At 44.2% G+C, this 18,226-nt stretch overlaps 1 protein-coding gene across 1 annotated transcript in view; it reads right to left on the bottom strand.

Annotated features, from left to right (window-relative positions):
- The window catches only part of LOC112219306 (tyrosine-protein kinase ABL1), a 72,196-nt gene extending 54,107 nt beyond the window's left edge, over nucleotides 1–18,089 (bottom strand). The window contains exon 1 of the mRNA XM_024380428.2: nucleotides 16,626–18,089. Within this exon, the coding sequence (XP_024236196.1) occupies nucleotides 16,626–16,758 (133 nt within the window). The 5' untranslated portion in view covers nucleotides 16,759–18,089. The remainder of the gene's footprint in view (nucleotides 1–16,625) is intronic.
- Nucleotides 18,090–18,226: the final 137 nt, after the last annotated feature.

The following is an 18,226-nucleotide window of genomic DNA, read 5'->3' as shown; positions in this document are numbered from 1 at the left end:
CAATGATGTGTACGCCGAGGAACTTTAAACTTTCCACCTTCTCCACTGCAGTCCCGTTGATGTGGATAGGGGGGTGCTCCCTCTGCTGTTTCCTGAAGTCCACGATCATGTCCTTTGTTTTGTTGACGTTGGGTGAGAGGTTATTTTCCGAGCACCACACCCCCAGAGCCCTCACCTCCTCCATGTAGGCTGTCTTGTCATTGTTGGTAATCAAGCCTATTACTGTTGCATCATCTGCCAACTTAATGATTGAGTTGTAGGCGTGCTTGGCCAATCAGTCATGGGTGAACATGGAGCTGAAGTTAACATCTTAGCTGGCATGTGTGCTGGCAAGGTTGGTAGACTTTAGAAAAGCAATCAATAACTTATATTGAATAAGACTCCATTCCTTTCAATCTTTTACCCAGATTTAGCAGAGATGCATATTTAATTTTTTTTTTTTTTTAAAAACCACCGGTCAGGAGGATACAGACATCAAGAGGTATGCTTAGATATGCTGAAAAAATATATATATATTTAAATTACATGGAATTAAGCATAATGATTTTGACTCAGGAAAAAGCTGAGTCAGCCAGCCAGCCAGCCCAGCCATCCTCACGTACTTTGTGCCCTCTCAGATTTATGGGGTACATTATGCCCCTTTTGACTAATATGCCTTATTTTTTGCCACGGTATCGTTTTGGTATTGAGTATTGTAATACTAAACATGGTATCAAAGTCAAAATTATCAACAACAAAAAATGATTCGTCACAAGCTTCGGAAACAACAGGTGTAGTCTAACAGTGAAATGCTTAATACCCAACAATGCAGAGAGAACATTTTTAAATAATAGGAGAATAACACAAGGAATAGATACACAATGACTAACGATAACTTGACTATATACACGGGGTACCAGTACCAAGTTGATGTGCAAGGGCACAAGGTAATTGAGGTAGATATGTACATACAGGTAGTGGTAAAGTGACTATGCAAAAGGATGGATAAGAAGTAGCAGCAGCGTATGTGATGAGTCAAGAGTTAGTCCGGGTATCTATTTGGTTAACTATTTAGCAGTGTCATGGCTTGGGGGTAGAACTGTTCAGGGTTGTTGGTTCCAGACTTGGTGCATCGGTACCGCTTGCCGTGCGGTAGCAGAGGGAACAGTCTATGACTTGGGTGGCTGGAGTCTGACAATTTAGGGCCTTCCTCTGACACTGCCTGGTATCTGAAACCGCCTGGTATAGAGGTCCTGGAAGGCAGGAAGCTCTGCCCCAGTGATGTACTGGGTCGTACGCAAGAACCCTCTGTAGCACCTAGCGGTCAGATGCCAAGAAGTTGCCATACTCAATGTTAAGTCCTTGGTGATGCGGACACCTCTCGATCCGCTTCACTACAGCCCTGTCGATATGGATAGGGGCGTGCTTGGTGCTCAATTTCCTGTTGTACACGATAAGCTCCTTTGTCTTGCTGCCACTGAGGGAAAGTCACTGATCTCCTCCCTATAGTCTGTCTCATCGTCATCGGTGATCAGGCCTATCACAGTTGTGTCATCAGCAACCTTAATGATGGTGTTGGAGTCGTGCAGCCATGCAGTCGTTGGTGAACAGGGAGTACAGAAGGGGACGAAGCACACACTCCTGAAGAGCCCCCGTGTTGAGGGTCAGCGTGGCAGATGTGTTGTTGCCTACCCTCAACATCTGGGGGCGGCCCATCAGGAAGTCCAGGATCAAGCAGCAGTGGGAGGTGCTCAGTCCCAGAGTCCTGAGCTTAGTGTTGAGCTTGGAGGGCACTATGGTGATGAACGCTGAGCTGTAGTCAATAAACAACATTCTCACATAGGTGTTTCTCTTGGGAGAGGGCAGTGTGGAGTGCAATAGAGATTGCGCCATTTGTGGATCGGTTGTTGATGTGAGCCATGACCAGCCTTTCAAAGCATTTCATCGCTACAGATGTGAGTGCTACTGGGCTATAGTCATTTAGACAGGTTTCTTGGACACAGGGACTATGGTGGTCTGCTTGAAATATGTAGGTATTACAGACTGGGTCAGGGAGTTTGAAAATGACAGTGAAGACACTTGCCATGCTCCGAGTACACATCGGCTACAGAGAGCGAGATCACACAAATGTTCGGAACAGCTGGTGCTCTTATGCCATTTTATTAGGCCCACATCCTTGGAAAAATCTAACGAGGCAGCCCCACTTACCTGACTTAGGCCTAAGAATAAGACATTCATTAATTTAGTCTGGAAAACATAAGACTCTGACATCTTCTTGGTCATATTACCAAGGGAAACTCAGCCGTGAGCTACCTAGTGATGCGAGCCTACCAGACAAGCTAAATGCCTTCTATGCTTGCTGCGAGGTAAGCAACAAGGCAGGTTGCTTGCCTCGAAGCGAGCATTGTAATATGACCAAGCAGATGTCAGAGTCTGTTTACCAGATAAAATAAATTAACCTCTTATAATTCTTAGGGCTAAATCAGGTAAGTGGGGCTGCCTCATTCAATTTTTCCCAAGGATGTAGGCCTTATAAAATAGCAGTATATTTCCTATATGTTAGCCTACATGAATCCTGGAAGAGGCCAAGATGCAGCCAGCAGCATCAGAGGGAAATAGCTTGGAAAGTCAGGAATCTGGGGGAATGGCCTCACTCCTTTCACAGCCCTACAAACTCCATCCTCAACCCACACTGCTTTCCTACTTCCTGTTCTAGGCTTGTTTTTGAGGGGACAAAGGGAAAGAAAACAATGCATCTCCTCAACTGCCTTTAGATACATTCACACAGCATTTCCATTTCCTGAATCCCCGCAAAAACATCCCAGCAGGCAGCTGTCATGCCCTGGTGCAAGCGCCCTTGAAAGAAAAACAAGAGCGGATAAGGAACTACAGCAATGACCAGGGGTCAAATGACACACACTTTGTATCCCTTGTTGTTATATGAAATGCGAGAGGAAATCATGTAGGAAAGATATCCTCCTCCAATTACCATCTCTAGAAGCCCAACACAGTGGTACAGGGGGGGACAGGTCTTTGCTTGCCCCTCTCTGCTTCTCTCCCTGGCTGCGTTTGGAGGTCTAAACCTGCCCGGTGAGAAGCTTTGCGTAGGCTAGCAGAACAACATCGTATGTAAGTGACTGAGTGCTGACATTTCCCTCCTCTAGCTACATGACTCACATCCTCTCGTAACCTACTCGACTCATCGCAGGAAGAAGAAAGAAAAAAAACAATCCTGCCACTGACCCAGATCCCTCCAGCCCTCCTTTCCATTTACTGGCAGCACCTTTTAATATTGTTTTGTTTGAACTGGCTCCCCCACTTCATCCTTACTAGGACTATGATGGTCATGAAATGTATATGTCTACACTGAACAAAAATATAAACACAACATGTAAAGTGTTGGTACCATGAAATAAAAGATCCCAGAAATGTCTCTCAAATGTTGTGCACAAATTTGTTTACATCCCTGTTAGTGAGAATTTCTCCTTTGCCAAGATAATCCATCCACCTGACATTTGTGGCATATCAACAAGCTGATTAAACAGCATGATCATTACACGGGTGCACATTGTGCTGGGGGACAATAATAGGCCACTTTAAAATGTCCAGTTTTGTGATACAACAATGCCACAGATGCCTCAAGTTTTGAGGGAGTGTGCTATTGGCAGGAATGTCTACCGGAACTGTTGCCGAGGAATTTAACGTTCATTTCTCTACCATAAAAGCCGCCTCCAAAGTGGTTTTAGAGAATTTGGCAGTACGTCCAACAGACCTCATAACCACAGACCACGCGTAACCATGCCAGCCCAGGACCTTAACATCCAGCTTCTTCACCTGCGGGATCGTCTGAGACCAGCCACCTGGACAGCTGATGAAATTGAGGAGTAATTCTGTATGTAATAAAGACCTTTTGTGGGGTAAAACTGGCTCCCCAGTGGGTGGGCCTATGCCCTCCCAGGCCCACCCATGTCTGCGCCCTGCCCAGTCATGTGAATTTCATAGATTAGGGCCTAATTTATTTATTTCAATTGAAAGGAAACAATCCTGTACAGTGCCTTCGGAAAGTATTCAGACCGCTTGGCTTTTTCCACATTTTGTTACGTTACAGCCTTATCCTAAAATGTATTAAATAATTATTTTTCCTCAATCTACACAAAATACCCCATAATGACGAAGCAAAAACAGGTTTAGAAATGTACCAATTTCTAAAAATACAAAAATGAAATATTACATTTACAAAAGTATTCAAACCCTTAACTAAGTACTTTGTTAAAACACCTTTGGCAGTGATTACAGCATTTAGTTTTCTTTGGTATGACGCTGCTAGCCTGGCACACCTGTATTTTGGGAGTTTCTCCCATTCTTCTCTGCAGATCCTCTTAAGCTCTGTCAGATTGGATGGGGAGCAATGCTGCACAGCTATTTTCAGGTCTCTCCAGATATGTTTGATTGGGCCACTCAAGGACATTCAGAGACTTATCACGAAGCCACTCCTGCATTGTCTTGGCTGTGTGCTTAGGGTTGTTGTCCTGTTGGAAGGTGAACCTTCGCCCCAGTCTGAGAAACTGAGCGCTCTGGAGTAGGTTTTCATGAAGGATCTCTGTACTTTGCTCTGTTCAGCTTTGCTTCGATCCTGACTAGTCTCCCAGTCCCTGCCACTGAAAAACATACCCACAGCATGATGCTGCCATCACCATGCTTCACCGTAGGGATGGTGCCAGGTTTCCTCCAGATGTGACACTTAGAACTCTTTGGCATGAATGCTATCTTGGTTTCATCAGACCAGAGAATCTTGTTTCTCATAGTCAAGAGTCTAGAGGTGCCTTTTGGCAAACTCCAAGCGGGCTGTCATGTGCCTTTTTATTTATTTTACCTTTATTTAACCAGGTAGGCAAGTTGAGAACAAGTTCTCATTTACAATTGCGACCTGGCCTTTTACTGAGGCGTGGATCCCATCTGGCCACCATAAAAAGGCCTGATTGGTGGAGTGCTGCAGAGATGGTTGACCTTCTGGAAGGTTCTCCCATCTCCACAGAGGATCTCTTGAGCTCTGTCAGAGTGACATCGGGTTCTTGGTCACCTCCCTGACCAAAGCCCTTCTCCCCTGTTTGCTCAGTTTGGCCACTTTGCCAGCTCTAGGAAGAGTCTTGGTAGTTCCAAACTTCTTCCATTATTTAAGAATGATGGAGGCCACTGTGTACTTGGGGACCTTCAATGCTGCAGAAATGTTTTGGTACCCTTCCCCAGATCTGTGCCTCGACATAATCCTGTATCTGAGCTCTACACATAATTCCTTTGACCCCATCGCTTGGTTCTTGCTCTGACATGCACTGTCAACTGTGGTACCTTATATAGACAGGTGTGTGCCTTTCAAATCATGTCCAATCAATTTAAAATTACAGACTCCAATCAAGTTGTAGAAAAATCAAGGATGATCAATGGAAACAGGAATGCCCCCGAGCTCAATTTCAAATCTCATATCAAAGGGTCTGAATAATTAAGTAAATAAGGTATATCTGTTTATTATAAGTTATACATTTGCAAACATTTCTAAAAACCTGTTTTCGCTTTGTCATTACGGGGTATTGTGTGTAGATTGCTGAGGATTTTTATTTATTTAATCCATTCTAGAATAAGGCTGTAACGTAACAAAATGTGGAAAAAGTCAAGGGGCCTGAATACTTTCCGAATGCACTGTATCTCAGTAGACAAGTCAGATAACACCTGCCTAGTCAAATACTGGTTACAATGTTGTAAAACAGTTGTGATCATGTCAATACTGCACACGGCCTTGCAGTAACTTCCTCTTCAACTACAATAACTGGATTTGCATGCTCCCTTGACTGATTTCCTTTATATGAACTTTAACTCAACAAAATTGTTAAAATTGTTGCATGTTGGGGATCACGTGACCCTTGAACGAGATGACCGCATGAACTGAGAGCTCCGCACAAGTAATTTCAAATCTCAAATCAAATCAAACTTTATTTGTAACATGCGCGGAGTAATCCAACAAGTGTAGACCTTACCATGAAATGCTTGCTTACGAACCCTTAACTCTTCTCGAACTACACTGTTGGTTAAGAAAAGATTTACCAAATAAACTAAAGTAAAACATAACACAATAATGAGGCTATATACAGGGCGTACCGGTACAGAATCAGTGTGCGGGGTACAGGTTAGTTGAGGTAATTTGTACATGTAGGTAGGAGTGAAGTGACTATGCATAGATAATAAACAGTGAGTAGCAGCATTGTACAAAACAAATGGGGGGGTCAATGTAAATAGTCCGGTGGCCATTTGATTAATTGTTCAGCAGTCTTATGGCTGGGAGGTAGAAGCTGTTAAGGAGCCTTTTGGTCCTAGACTTGGTTCTCCGATACCGTTTGCCGTGCGGTAGCAGAGAAAACAGTCTATGACTTGAGTCCCTGACAATTTTATCTTACCTCCACTTCAAGTTAAACCCCATTAGCTTAGTCAAAAAAGCCATGGCGGCTACAAAAGGCAATATTAAATGTGACATTTTTACCCGGACACGCACAATAGCCGTGGAAAAAGCCTCCAAGAAACAGCAAGCTTCAGAAAAATCTAGCGCCTTTACACCAGGACCGGTCAGCTGGAATACGTTGATAGCGCCAAGTTTGACGAGGTGAGAAAATACTTTATTGACCGAGGCACCTTCAGGGGATTCAAATACCCAAACGAGCTCAGGAGTCTTCACCAAGGAGCCCTGTGACACCTCGTTTTTTGAAGGACAATCCTGGCCACTGAGAAATGGACCAATGCCTAAGTGATTACTGTTACTACTAATGAAGGTAAGACAGCACATAGCCACCACATAGCCACCACATAGCCACCACATAGCCACCACATAGCCACCACATAGCCACCACATAGCCACCACATAGCCACCACATAGCCACCACATAGCCACCACATAGCCACCACATAGCCCGCTAAATGTCATTATAGATGTCCATTTTATTCAGATTTTATTTTAACTGAGAGATAGGCCCTATAGCCTAAACTAGGCCTACTAACATTATAGCCTACTTTTATATCCCCTTTAATATCAAGTGAGAAAATTAACCATTTACAGCCTGTTATCTTGTCTGTAGAACATAGAGACTAATTGGCAGACGGTGGTCAGATACTGTCAATTTATGAGGCCTATAGCTTACTTTTTTATTTGTATTTATCATTTTCACATCTACAGACCTAATGAGAGGCTCAGTGTGTCAATTTTATGCCTATGGTTATGACAGCTTTATCCTGTTGATATATTTCTATATTTTTCTATATTTCATTTAATTTTATAACAAACAACTTATCCAATAGATCCCTCTCAGGGATTTTCTGTTTTATTTAGTCCAAACGATTAGGCCTATGTTCTTTGGGGGATGTATTTGTAGGCTGGCTATTGATTTTATTTACTTCATTTCTCCCTCTCTTTTTTAATGTGGTCTGGACGGGGGCTACAATGTCACTTAACGCCGGTCAGAGAGGATGAGGCATTTTTCTCACTCTCTCTCGGGAGACGTTGTGCATTGCGAACTGTTACTGAGCATGGGGTTAACAGGTCCAACAGGATATGTTGAGTTGTTTGAAAAATCACATGGGGTGTTCAGACATTGTCATTTTATGTACACTGTTTCTTTTATGTGATCGCAGCTGTAACTATTATCTACCTTTACCCAGAGATGACTTGCACTAGAGTTCCATTACTGTTCGATGACGTTAACTAGTACCTTCCATCTACTGACATGGAATTGCCATGGGCTAGGTCATGCAATAAAACTGAAAAAGATACTGTGTGTTCTCAAAAAGGAAAAAGCAGACATTGCGCTTTTACAAGAGACACACTTCTGTGATGCCGAACATGCTAAACTCCGCAGAGCTTGGGTGGGACAGGTGTATTGCTCATCTTTCAAATCAAACAGTAGATGCACAGCCATACTTATCCATAAGAATGTTCCATTCATAATTGACAAAAACATATCAGATCCGAAGGGGAGATTTATTCTGATTACTGGGTCACTGTATGGGAAACCAATTACTATCTTAAACATATACGCCCCTAACAATGATACTCCTGCTTTCACGTCACCTTTCTATATACATCTGGCCCTTCTTTGGACACTGTGCTAACAAACCTCCAAAACGAGCTTCAATGCCATACAAAACTCCTTCCGAGGACTGCTTTTAAATGCAAGTAAAACTAAGTGCATGCTATGCCCGCACCCTCCCGCCCGACTAGCATCACTACTCTGGACGGTTCTGACTTAGAATATGTGAACAACTACAAATACCTAGGTGTCTGGATAGACTGTAAACTATACTTCCAGACTCACATTAAGCATCTCCAATCCAAAACGAAATCTAGAATCAACTTCCTATTTCGCAATAAAGACTCCTTCACTCATGCTGCCAAACACACCCACGTAAAACTGACTATCCTACCGATCCTCGACAAAATAGCCTCTAACACTCTACTTAGCAAACTGGATGTAGTCTATTACAGTGCCATCCGTTTTGTCACCAAAGCCCCATATACTACCCACCACTGCGACATGTATGATCTTGTTGGCTGGCCCGCACTACATATTCGTGGCCAAACCCACTGGCTCCAGGTCATCTATATAAGTCTATGCTAGGTAAAGCCCCGCCTTGCCTTAGCTCACTGGTCACCATAGCAACACCCACCCGTAGCACTCGCTCCAGCAGGTATATTTCACTGATCATCCCCAAAGCCAACACCTTCTTTGGCCGCCTTTCCTTCCAGTTCTCTGCCGCCAATGACTGGAACGAATTGCAAAAATAACTGAAGCTGGAGACTTAAATCTCCTTCTCTACCTTTAAGCATCAGCTGTCAGAGCAGCTTACCGATCACTGTACCTGTACACAGCCAATCTGTAAATAGCACACCCGACTACCTCATCCCCATATTGTTACTTATCCTCTTGTTCTTTTGCACCCCAGTATTTCTACTTGCACATCATCTGCACATCTATCACTCCAGTGTTAATGCTAAATTGTAATTATTTTTGCCTCTATGGCCTATTTATTGCCTACCTCCCTACTCTTCTACATTTGCACACAATGTACATAGATTTTTCTATTGTGTTATTGACTGTACGTTTGTTTATGTGTAACTCGTGTTGTTGTTTTTGTCGCACTGCTTTGCTTGATCTTGGCCAGGTCGCAGTTGTAAATGAGAACTTGCTCTCAACTGGCCTACCTGGTTAAATAAAGGTGTGTCATGCCCTGACCGCAGAGAGCATTTTATGTCTCTATTTTGGTTTGGTCAGGGTGTGATTTGGGTGGGCAGTCTATGTTCTATGATTTTCTATTTCTATGTGTTTGACCGGGTGTGGTTCTCAATCAGAGGCAGCTGTCTATCGTTGTCTCTGATTGAGAACCATACTTTAGGTACCCTTTTCCCCCACCTGTTTTGTGGGACGTTAATTTTGTCTATGTGAACATAGCCCAAAGCTTCACGGTTTGGATTTTGTTTTTCGTTTTGTCGGTGTCATTTTTTAATAAAGAGAAAATGTACGCTTACCATGCTGCACTTTGGTCCAGTCCTTCAGCCAGCCATGACAGAACTTCCCACCACCAACGGACCAAGCAGCGTGGTAAGGTGGACTCCTGGACATGGGAGGACGTTCTGGATGGCAAGGGAGTCTACACATGGGAGGAGATCCTGGCGGGAAGGAATCGCCTTCCATGGGAACAGGTGGAGGCAGCTAGGAGAGCAGAGGAAAGGAACCAGCGGTATGTGGGAACACGACTGGCAAGGAAGCCCGAGAGGCAGCCCCCCCAAAAATTGGGGGGAGGCACACGGGGAGTGTGGCAGAGTCAGGAAGCAGACCTGAGCAAACTCCCCGTGCTTACCGTGGAGAGCATGGGACTGGTCAGGCCCCGTGCTATGGGGTGATGCTCACGGTGTCGAGGCGGAGCATTCACAGGCCGGTGTGCTCGGTGCCAGGGTCCCGTATTAGCTGGGTGGAAGCTGGCATCCAACCAGAACGGGTGGGGCCAGCTCTGCGCTCGAGACCACCAGTGCGCCTCCACGGCCCAGTGTATCCGGTGCCTCGGCCAAGGAGGAGGCCTCCTGGATGTCTCCCCAGCCCGGTGAGTCCTGTGCTTGCCACCTGTCCGGAGCTGCCAGAGTCTCCCTCCTGTCCGGAGCTGCCAGAGTCTCCCTCCTGTCCGTCCGAGAGCTGCCAGAGTCTCCCAGAGTCTCCCTCCTCCCTGTCCTGTCCGGAGCTGCCAGAGTCTCCCTCCTGTCCGGAGCTGCCAGAGTCTCCCTCCTCCCTGCCAGAGTCTCCCTCCTGTCCGGAGCTGCCAGAGTCTCCCTCCTGTCCGGAGCTGCCAGAGTCTCCCTCCTGTCCGGAGCTGCCAGAGTCTCCCTCCTGTCCGGAGCTGCCAGAGTCTCCCTCCTGTCCGGAGCTGCCAGAGTCTCCCTCCTGTCCGGAGCTGCCAGAGTCTCCCTCCAGAGCTCTCCCTCCTGTCCGGAGCTGCCAGAGTCTCCCTCCTGTCCGGAGCTGCCAGAGTCTCCCTCCTGTCCGGAGCGGCCAGAGTCTCCCTCCTGTCCAGAGCTGCCAGAGTCTCCCTCCTGCCCGGGGCCCGCTACAAGGGTCCCCAATTCGAGGGTCTACGTCCCTCGCCAGAGCCGCCACCGCGGAGAAATGCCCACCCAGACCCTCCCCTATAGGTTCAGGTTTTGCGGCCGGAGTCCGCACCTTTGGGGGTGTACTGTCACGCCCTGACCGTAGAGAGCGTTTTATGTCTCTATTTTGGTTTAGTCAGGGTGTGATTTGGGTGGGCAGTCTATGTTCTGTGATTTTCTATTTCTATGCGTTTGGCCGGGTGTGGTTCTCAGAGGCAGCTGTCTATCGTTGTCTCAGATTGAGAACCATACTTAGGTACCCTTTTCCCCCACCTGTTTTGTGGGAAGTTAACTTTGTCTTTGTTCAAGGCACATAGCCCAAAGCTTCACGGTTTGGTTTTTGTTCTTCGGTTGTCGGCGTCATTTTTTAATAAAGAGAAAATGTAAGCTTACCATGCTGCACTTTGGTCCAGTCCTTCAGCCAGCCGTGACAAGGTGAAATAAATAAATACACATTTTGAAAATGAGAACCCTGTTCAATGAGCATTGTGTTTCCTTTGGAGTCCTGGCTGGAAATGTTTATTGTACCCTCAACTCTGGACAAATCATCTCAAATCCCCACCATAAACCCTAGATCGGCAAAGATGTTGAACTCGCTTACTAAAGAGACGGGACTGATAGATATCTGTAGAGCGACTAATAGCTAATCTATGGACTATACATACTACTCCAATGTCCATAACACCTACTCTCGTATAGATTACATTTTTATCCAAGTTTTTCATAAATTCTGCCACTTCTACAATCAGACCCATAGCACTTTCAGACCTTTGTCTGTCTCTGCATTGACCTCTGTAAAATCATCCCGAGGTCAAAGTCTGGAAATTCAACACCATGTTATCAAATGAAGCATTCCATACATTGGTTACTACATGGATAGACAACTACACACGAGAACAATGACTCTCCTGTTTCTCCGGCCACAATGTAGGACGTTGCCAAAGCCACAGTAAGAGGTAATCTAATTGCATATGCTTCCTCAAAGAAAAAAGCAATGGAAGCACACATGTTAGATCTTGAGGGAGCTGGAACGCTGTGAAAAAAGTACATTAACAATACCCAGACAGCAACTCCTGGAGTCAACTTAAAGCAGCCAAAGTCAAACTAAAATTGAACTATACCCGGGAGATAAAAAAATTTAAAAAACATTCTTTACTAAACATAAATACCATGAGTATAGCAATAGGGCTAGCAGATTGCTTGCTTACCAATGTTCAGTCAGAGCGTACAATCATGGCCATCCAAACAGCAGATGACGAGGTCATATATGATCCAAATAAGATAAACTTAACTTTTCATGATTTTTACTGCAAATGTTACTTCTGAGAGAAAATATACAGATGCAGAACTCCATTCATTCCTAGTGGGAATCTCACTACCAAAACTATCAGAGACCGACCAATAAGATCTCAACTCCTCCTCCACTCCTGAGAAGGTCCTAGAGGCAATTATCTCCATGCACCTAACAAGTCTCCAGGCCCAGACAGATTACTCAGCGAGTTATACAAAGCTTTTTGGCCTCAGTTTAGCGCTATTTTCATGCCAATGCTGGATGATTTTTGCAAAAACTGAGCCCTCCCAGAGTATGTACACAGCCGGCATTAGTGTTGGTCAAAAAAGACAATGACCCTCTATCCTGCTCATCCTTCCGGCCCATAAGCTTGTTGGATTCCGGTTATAAAATCATTCTTAATAAATAAATAAGTCTTTTGGCGAGCAATTTGGTAAACACTCCTCTTCCCAAAATAATAAATGCAGACCAAACTGGATTTATTAGAGACAGGTACTCTTCTGATAACATTCGTAGTCTTTTTGATATTATAGATTAAGTAAACGCACAAAATACCACTGTCCTGCTGGCTTCACTGGATGCTGAGAAGGCGTTTGACAGGATGGAGTGGAGCTTTCTGTTCTCAATCGTAGAAAAGTTCAATATGGGCCCAAACTTTATTAAATGGATTAAGCTCCTATATTCTCATCCAAATGCCATGGTGACGACTAACGGTCTGAATGTACCAGTACTAGAGGTCGACCGATTAATCGGAATGGACGATTAATTAGGGCCGATTTCAAGTTTTCATAACAATCGGAAATCTGTATTTTTTTTACACCTTTATTTAATCTTTATTTAACTAGGCAAGTCAGGTAAGAACACATTCTTATTTTCAATGACGGCCTATGAACGGTGGGTTAACTGCCTCGTTCAGGGGCAGAAAGACAGATTTTCACCTTGTCAGCTCGGGGGAGCCAATCTTGCAACCATACAGTTAACATGTCCAACGCAATAACGACCTGCCTCTCGTTGCACTCCACAAGGAGACTGCCTGTTACGCGAATGCAGTAAGCCAAGGTAAATTGCTAGCTAGCATTAAACTTACCTTATAAAAAACAATCAATCATAATCACTAGTTAACTACACATGGTTGATGATATTACTAGATATTATCTAGCGTGTCCTGTGTTGCATATAATCTGACTGAGCATACAAGTATCTAAGTATCTGACTGAGCGGTGGTAGGCAGAAGCAGGCGCATAAACATTCATTCAAACAGCACTTTCGTGCGTTTTGACAGCAGCTCTTCGTGTTGTGCGTCAAGCATTGCTCTGTTTGACTTCAAACCTAATCAACTGCCGAGATGAGGCTGGTGTGACCGAAGTGAAATGGCTGGCTAGTTAATGCACGCTAAAAGCGTTTCAAACTTCATTCGCTCTAAGCCTTGGGGTGGTTGTTCCCCTTGCTCAGCATGGGTAACACTGCTTCGATGAGGTGGCTGTTGTCGTTGTGTTGCTGGTTCGAGCCCAGGGAGGAGCGAGGAGAGGGACGGAAGCTATACTGTTACACTGGCAATACTAAAGTGCCTATAAGAACATCCAATAGTCAAAGGTTAATGAAATACAAATGGTATAGAGGGAAAAAGTCCTATAATAACTACAACCTAAAACTTCTTACCTGGGAATATTGAAGATTCATGTTAAAAGGAACCACCAGCTTTCATATTTATTTTATTTAAATCGGCCAATTAATCGGTAGCGGCTTTTTTGGCCCCCCAATAAATCGGTATCGGCGTTGAAAAATCATAATCGGTCGACCTCTAACCAGTACCCCCTGTATATAGCCTTGTTATTTTTATGTAATTTTCTTCTTACTTTTTGATTTGATTCTGGGGTTTTTTAACGTTCGTTTATTTAGTAAGTATTTCTTGAACTGCAATGTTGGTTAGGGCTTGTAGTAAGCATTTCACAGTAAGGAATACCTGCTGTATTCAGCATATGTGACAAACCAAATTTTATTTGAATTCTGACAGATTCCCTTTGAGATGTGGCACAAGACAAGGATGCTCGCTGTCCCCCTTTCGCAGGGTAGCCTAGTGTTAGAGCGTTGGACTAGTAACCGGAAGGTTGCAAGTTCAAACCCCCGAGTTGACAAGGTACAAATCTGTCGTTCTGCCCCTGAACAGGCAGTTAACCCACTGTTCCTAGGCAGTCATTGAAAATAAGAATTTGTTCTTATCTGACTTGCCTAGTTAAATAAAGGTTAAAAAAATAAAAAAATAAAATTGTTGGGGGTGGAGCCTTTGGCAGAGTTGATACGGAGCACTCCAAGTATTCTGCAGGTCGGCCTTCAGCAAAAGATTTTGCTCTATGTGGATGTTGTCTTGCTCTTCATATCCAACCCTGAGATATCCCTCCCTCTCATTTTAGACAATTGCTCAGTACGGCAGGTTTTCAGGAGAGCTAAAAAATATCCCAATGCCCCAGGGCAGTGATTGGGTACACTGCCCTGTGTAGGGTGCTGTCTTTCGGGTGGGATGTTAAATGGGTGTCCTGCCTCTCTGAGGTCATTAAAGATCCCATGGCACTTACTGTAAGAGTAGGGGCGTTAACCCCGGTGTCCTGGCTAAAATCCCAATCTGGCCCTCAAACCATCATGGCTACCTGATCCTCCCCAGCTTACAATTGGCACATTCATCTCCCTCCTCTCCCCTGTAACTATTCCCCAGGTTGTTGCTATAAATGAGAACGTGTTCTCAGTCAACTTACCTGGTAAATTAACAGATAAATAAATTAAGACACTCTGCCTGTTCCAATGGAAGACAGGGGTTTCAATACTGTGGAATCTTTGTAACACAAACTAGTCGGAAGAATCAATGTTATCCATATGAACATCCTCCCTAGATTGAACTATTTATTTCAGATGCTCCCATGCCATCTCTCAGTTTCTTTTTTCAAAACTACTAACCAAAGCATCACCAAATTTATAATGGGGCAAAAAAACACCTAGGATCAAGTTTTCCACTCTTTCGAAACCTGAATCTAAGGAGAGTCTTGCCCTTCCCTGCCTTCAATTGTACTGCTGGTCTGCCCAAATCCGCAACATGCTAACATGAATCACAAACGGACAAGACTCAATGTGGATTCAGATAGAGGCCCAATCCTGTGTTTCATTGCTCCTAAACTCAATTGTATTCATTAATAACTTTAGTGAAGGGGGCAACATTGCCAAAACCTTTGTGATTTACAGCACTCTACTAGGATGGAAGGACTGTAAGAAATACCTTGGCATTGCCTCTCAGATATGCTCTCACTCGCCTATAGTATGCAACCCAGACTTGCCAAAAGCCCTGAGTAATGCCAACTTTAATCTCCGGCATACCTTTTCAGACCTGTTTCATCCGAACACAACTACACTGAAATCCTTTCAAGTCCGCTGCCGTGAATTCAAAAAAATCTATTTTCTTTTTTTTTCCAGATCTTTAAATTAGACATGTAATTTCCTCATTCACTTCCAAGGGGAGGTTTTAGAGCTCAGCTGAATGAAGTTGAGAACCTTCTTGCTACAGCACAATCCATCAAAGGCAAAATCTCCTATATCTTGAATCCTTTCTGAGAATGTGGGCTCCTCCTTCACTCCTTCACTCCTTCAAAAGAAATCTGGGAAAAGAACCTGTCTGGCTATCAGTGATGAGTTATGGGCGGATGTTTGCGACAGGGTATACTGCTCCTCTACTAATGTAAAAAATAAATAATTTAAATATATATATTTTTTTACACCACAGTGAGACTACTTAGAATGAATACAGACATTTCTACCTCTGAAAGTGGAACCTATATGCATGTATTCTGAGTTGTAGAGAGATTGTCAGATTTTGGCAATCTATACATACTGCTGCACAGAACATACTAGATGTAGATGCAGTTTGATATGACCCCGTCTCTAACTTCTTAATGCCCAGCGGGACTTTGTTCTTGATCCAGACAGAGAAAATGTGTTTATGACTATCACATACTTCTCCAAAAAAATGTATTCACCTACTGTGGGCATCTAATTCCTCTCCTACATTTAAAATGTAGATTGACCAGATTGTTGACTTCCTTCCTCTTGAAAAGCTCACTTATGACCTCCGCAAGAGACAGCCCAGGTTTGATAGAGTCTGGTCACCACTTCTCAACTATATTTCAAATTGGACAGAGTGAATAGGGTGATTTGGGAGATTAGTGTATATACATGTTGTGTAAGGTGCTGTAAAAACTAATTCTTTGCTCATTGTCTCAGCTAATAAAATAGCTAACATGATCACAGATAGTGCTGCTGCAAATGTGTTTGTTTTGTTTTATATTTTATTATATTATTTATGTCTACCACATCTGTGAATGTGATGTTTGTTGATTGAAAAACATGAAAACTTCAATTCAAATGGTTACATGTTGAGTTTATATTTTTGTTCAGTATAATTATTTTTGACACACATTTGTTCCTCTCTTCCACTCCTGACTGCATGTGCTGCCATAGATTCTATTTATGTGTGCTGCTGCTGCACCTTTCTATGTGTGCTGGTCATCTATAACACCTTGCTTGTTTTAGCAAAGAGCAACAACGTTTCATCACGTTGTTAAGGGTCCATGAAACGGACTCAACCGCACGGCCTTTCCGTCTTCAGTCTGATGTTATTGCACAGAAACAGTGTGTTCTTACCATGCACAGCGAAGACGTTACAGTGATGGGCCCCATGTCGTGATGACTCTCTCTTCCCACCCTTGATGAAGTGCAGCGCCGGCAGACTCGGTCTCCTCTGGTCCCCAACAAACTTCCCCGGCTGCTGCCCCATAAGGGCAGGGTGCCAGGCCGCAGCCGGGTCTCCAAACTGGGCTCTCTCAGTGCCTGGGTCCGGGGCACCTGGTGGGTAGGGGATGGAGGGCAGGGACCACCTCCGTGGTGTGATTTCCCTCAGTCAGTTTGGCCTCTCCAGATGTTCACTTCTGCATCCCACCGCTGACACCAATCCAGGGGTTTTTGATGGAGGTCAATGCAACGGAAAATAGACCGGCAAGTCCTTCTCACTGATTCCACCCTCTTGATCATGCATTGACTGCTTTGGTAGTCTTACTGTCAGATGAGATCTGGTCTCTTATGGCACTTGTGTCTTTTATTTAAGACACAGGCAGTCACATAGGAGGATACTGGAGGAGCCCCAATCAAGACACATTCATGAAGATCTAAGGCCTAATTATGATGGCATACATTCATCCAGCATGTAATAATAGAATGTAGGCCTACGTTCCATATTTGGTCAACAAACGTATTTTCAGCACCATGCAATCCACTGATTTGTCATGACTGATTGTATATTTGACATTCAGCTACCGTTTTGCTGTCATCTGGACATCCCGCAGTGTTTTTCAGGCCACAATTATGCATGACAAGACGCTACCGCGGGATAAAATGTGTTTGAGGAAAAATCATGGGAAACTTAGCTAGCTAACGAACGTTGGCATTACTCAGAAGGTAGGCACTTGCTTCACCAGAAAGCAAATGTGAATGGTTTAAACACGATCTGTATTTGAATACAATTTCTGACAACTGAATGTTATTTAGTAGCTATGAAGATGCAAGAATGGCTGTGCAACATTTTGTTCATTGGAATACTAGCTAGCGAACTAGCTCCAGCTAACGATGGAGCTAGCCTTACTGGCTAGATGGTGGTACGCCGCGCGAGACCCTGGGAATTAACATCGGAACAGTCAACCTAATAACCAGTTCTAACTTCGGACGGTGTACTTCGTCGTCTCGTTTGACTCAATATTGACAACATTAATAAAGGTTTGCCGAAATGTCCAGTGTCCCCCCCCCCAACCCTTAGTATTCAAGTCCTATTCAAACTTCGTGTCCACTCTTTCTGTCTTGCGGAGTTTCTCTCCCGTGCACCCCAACCCAGGCACTTTAACCAAGGAGCATACTCCAAACTTTTCGAACCAACCAGTGTGTTTCTTGGGCGTTTTCGCAGCTCCTTCTCAACACGTGCAACTAGCAAGCTCGTCGTTTCTATCTCCCTCGTTTCTAAACGTATTTAGTGCTCTTTCGATACAATCTTAACAATATACACCGGTAGGACAGTCGTCGCTGAGGCCGCCATATTTCCGCACGCAAGGTGGTTTACTAAAATATGGGGGTGGGGATACGTTTTACGTCAGAGCGTGCGTTCATGCGTGGGCAACTAGATGGGACACAGACAGACAATATCTTCTGTGATAGTACATACAGTATGTCATGTCCCATGTAAATGTAGCACAAGTCAT

This window comes from Oncorhynchus tshawytscha, linkage group LG20 (assembly GCF_018296145.1).
Source record: "Oncorhynchus tshawytscha isolate Ot180627B linkage group LG20, Otsh_v2.0, whole genome shotgun sequence".
NCBI classification, from domain to species: Eukaryota; Metazoa; Chordata; class Actinopteri; order Salmoniformes; family Salmonidae; genus Oncorhynchus; species Oncorhynchus tshawytscha.
This window is presented reverse-complemented; position numbering and strand designations above follow the sequence as displayed.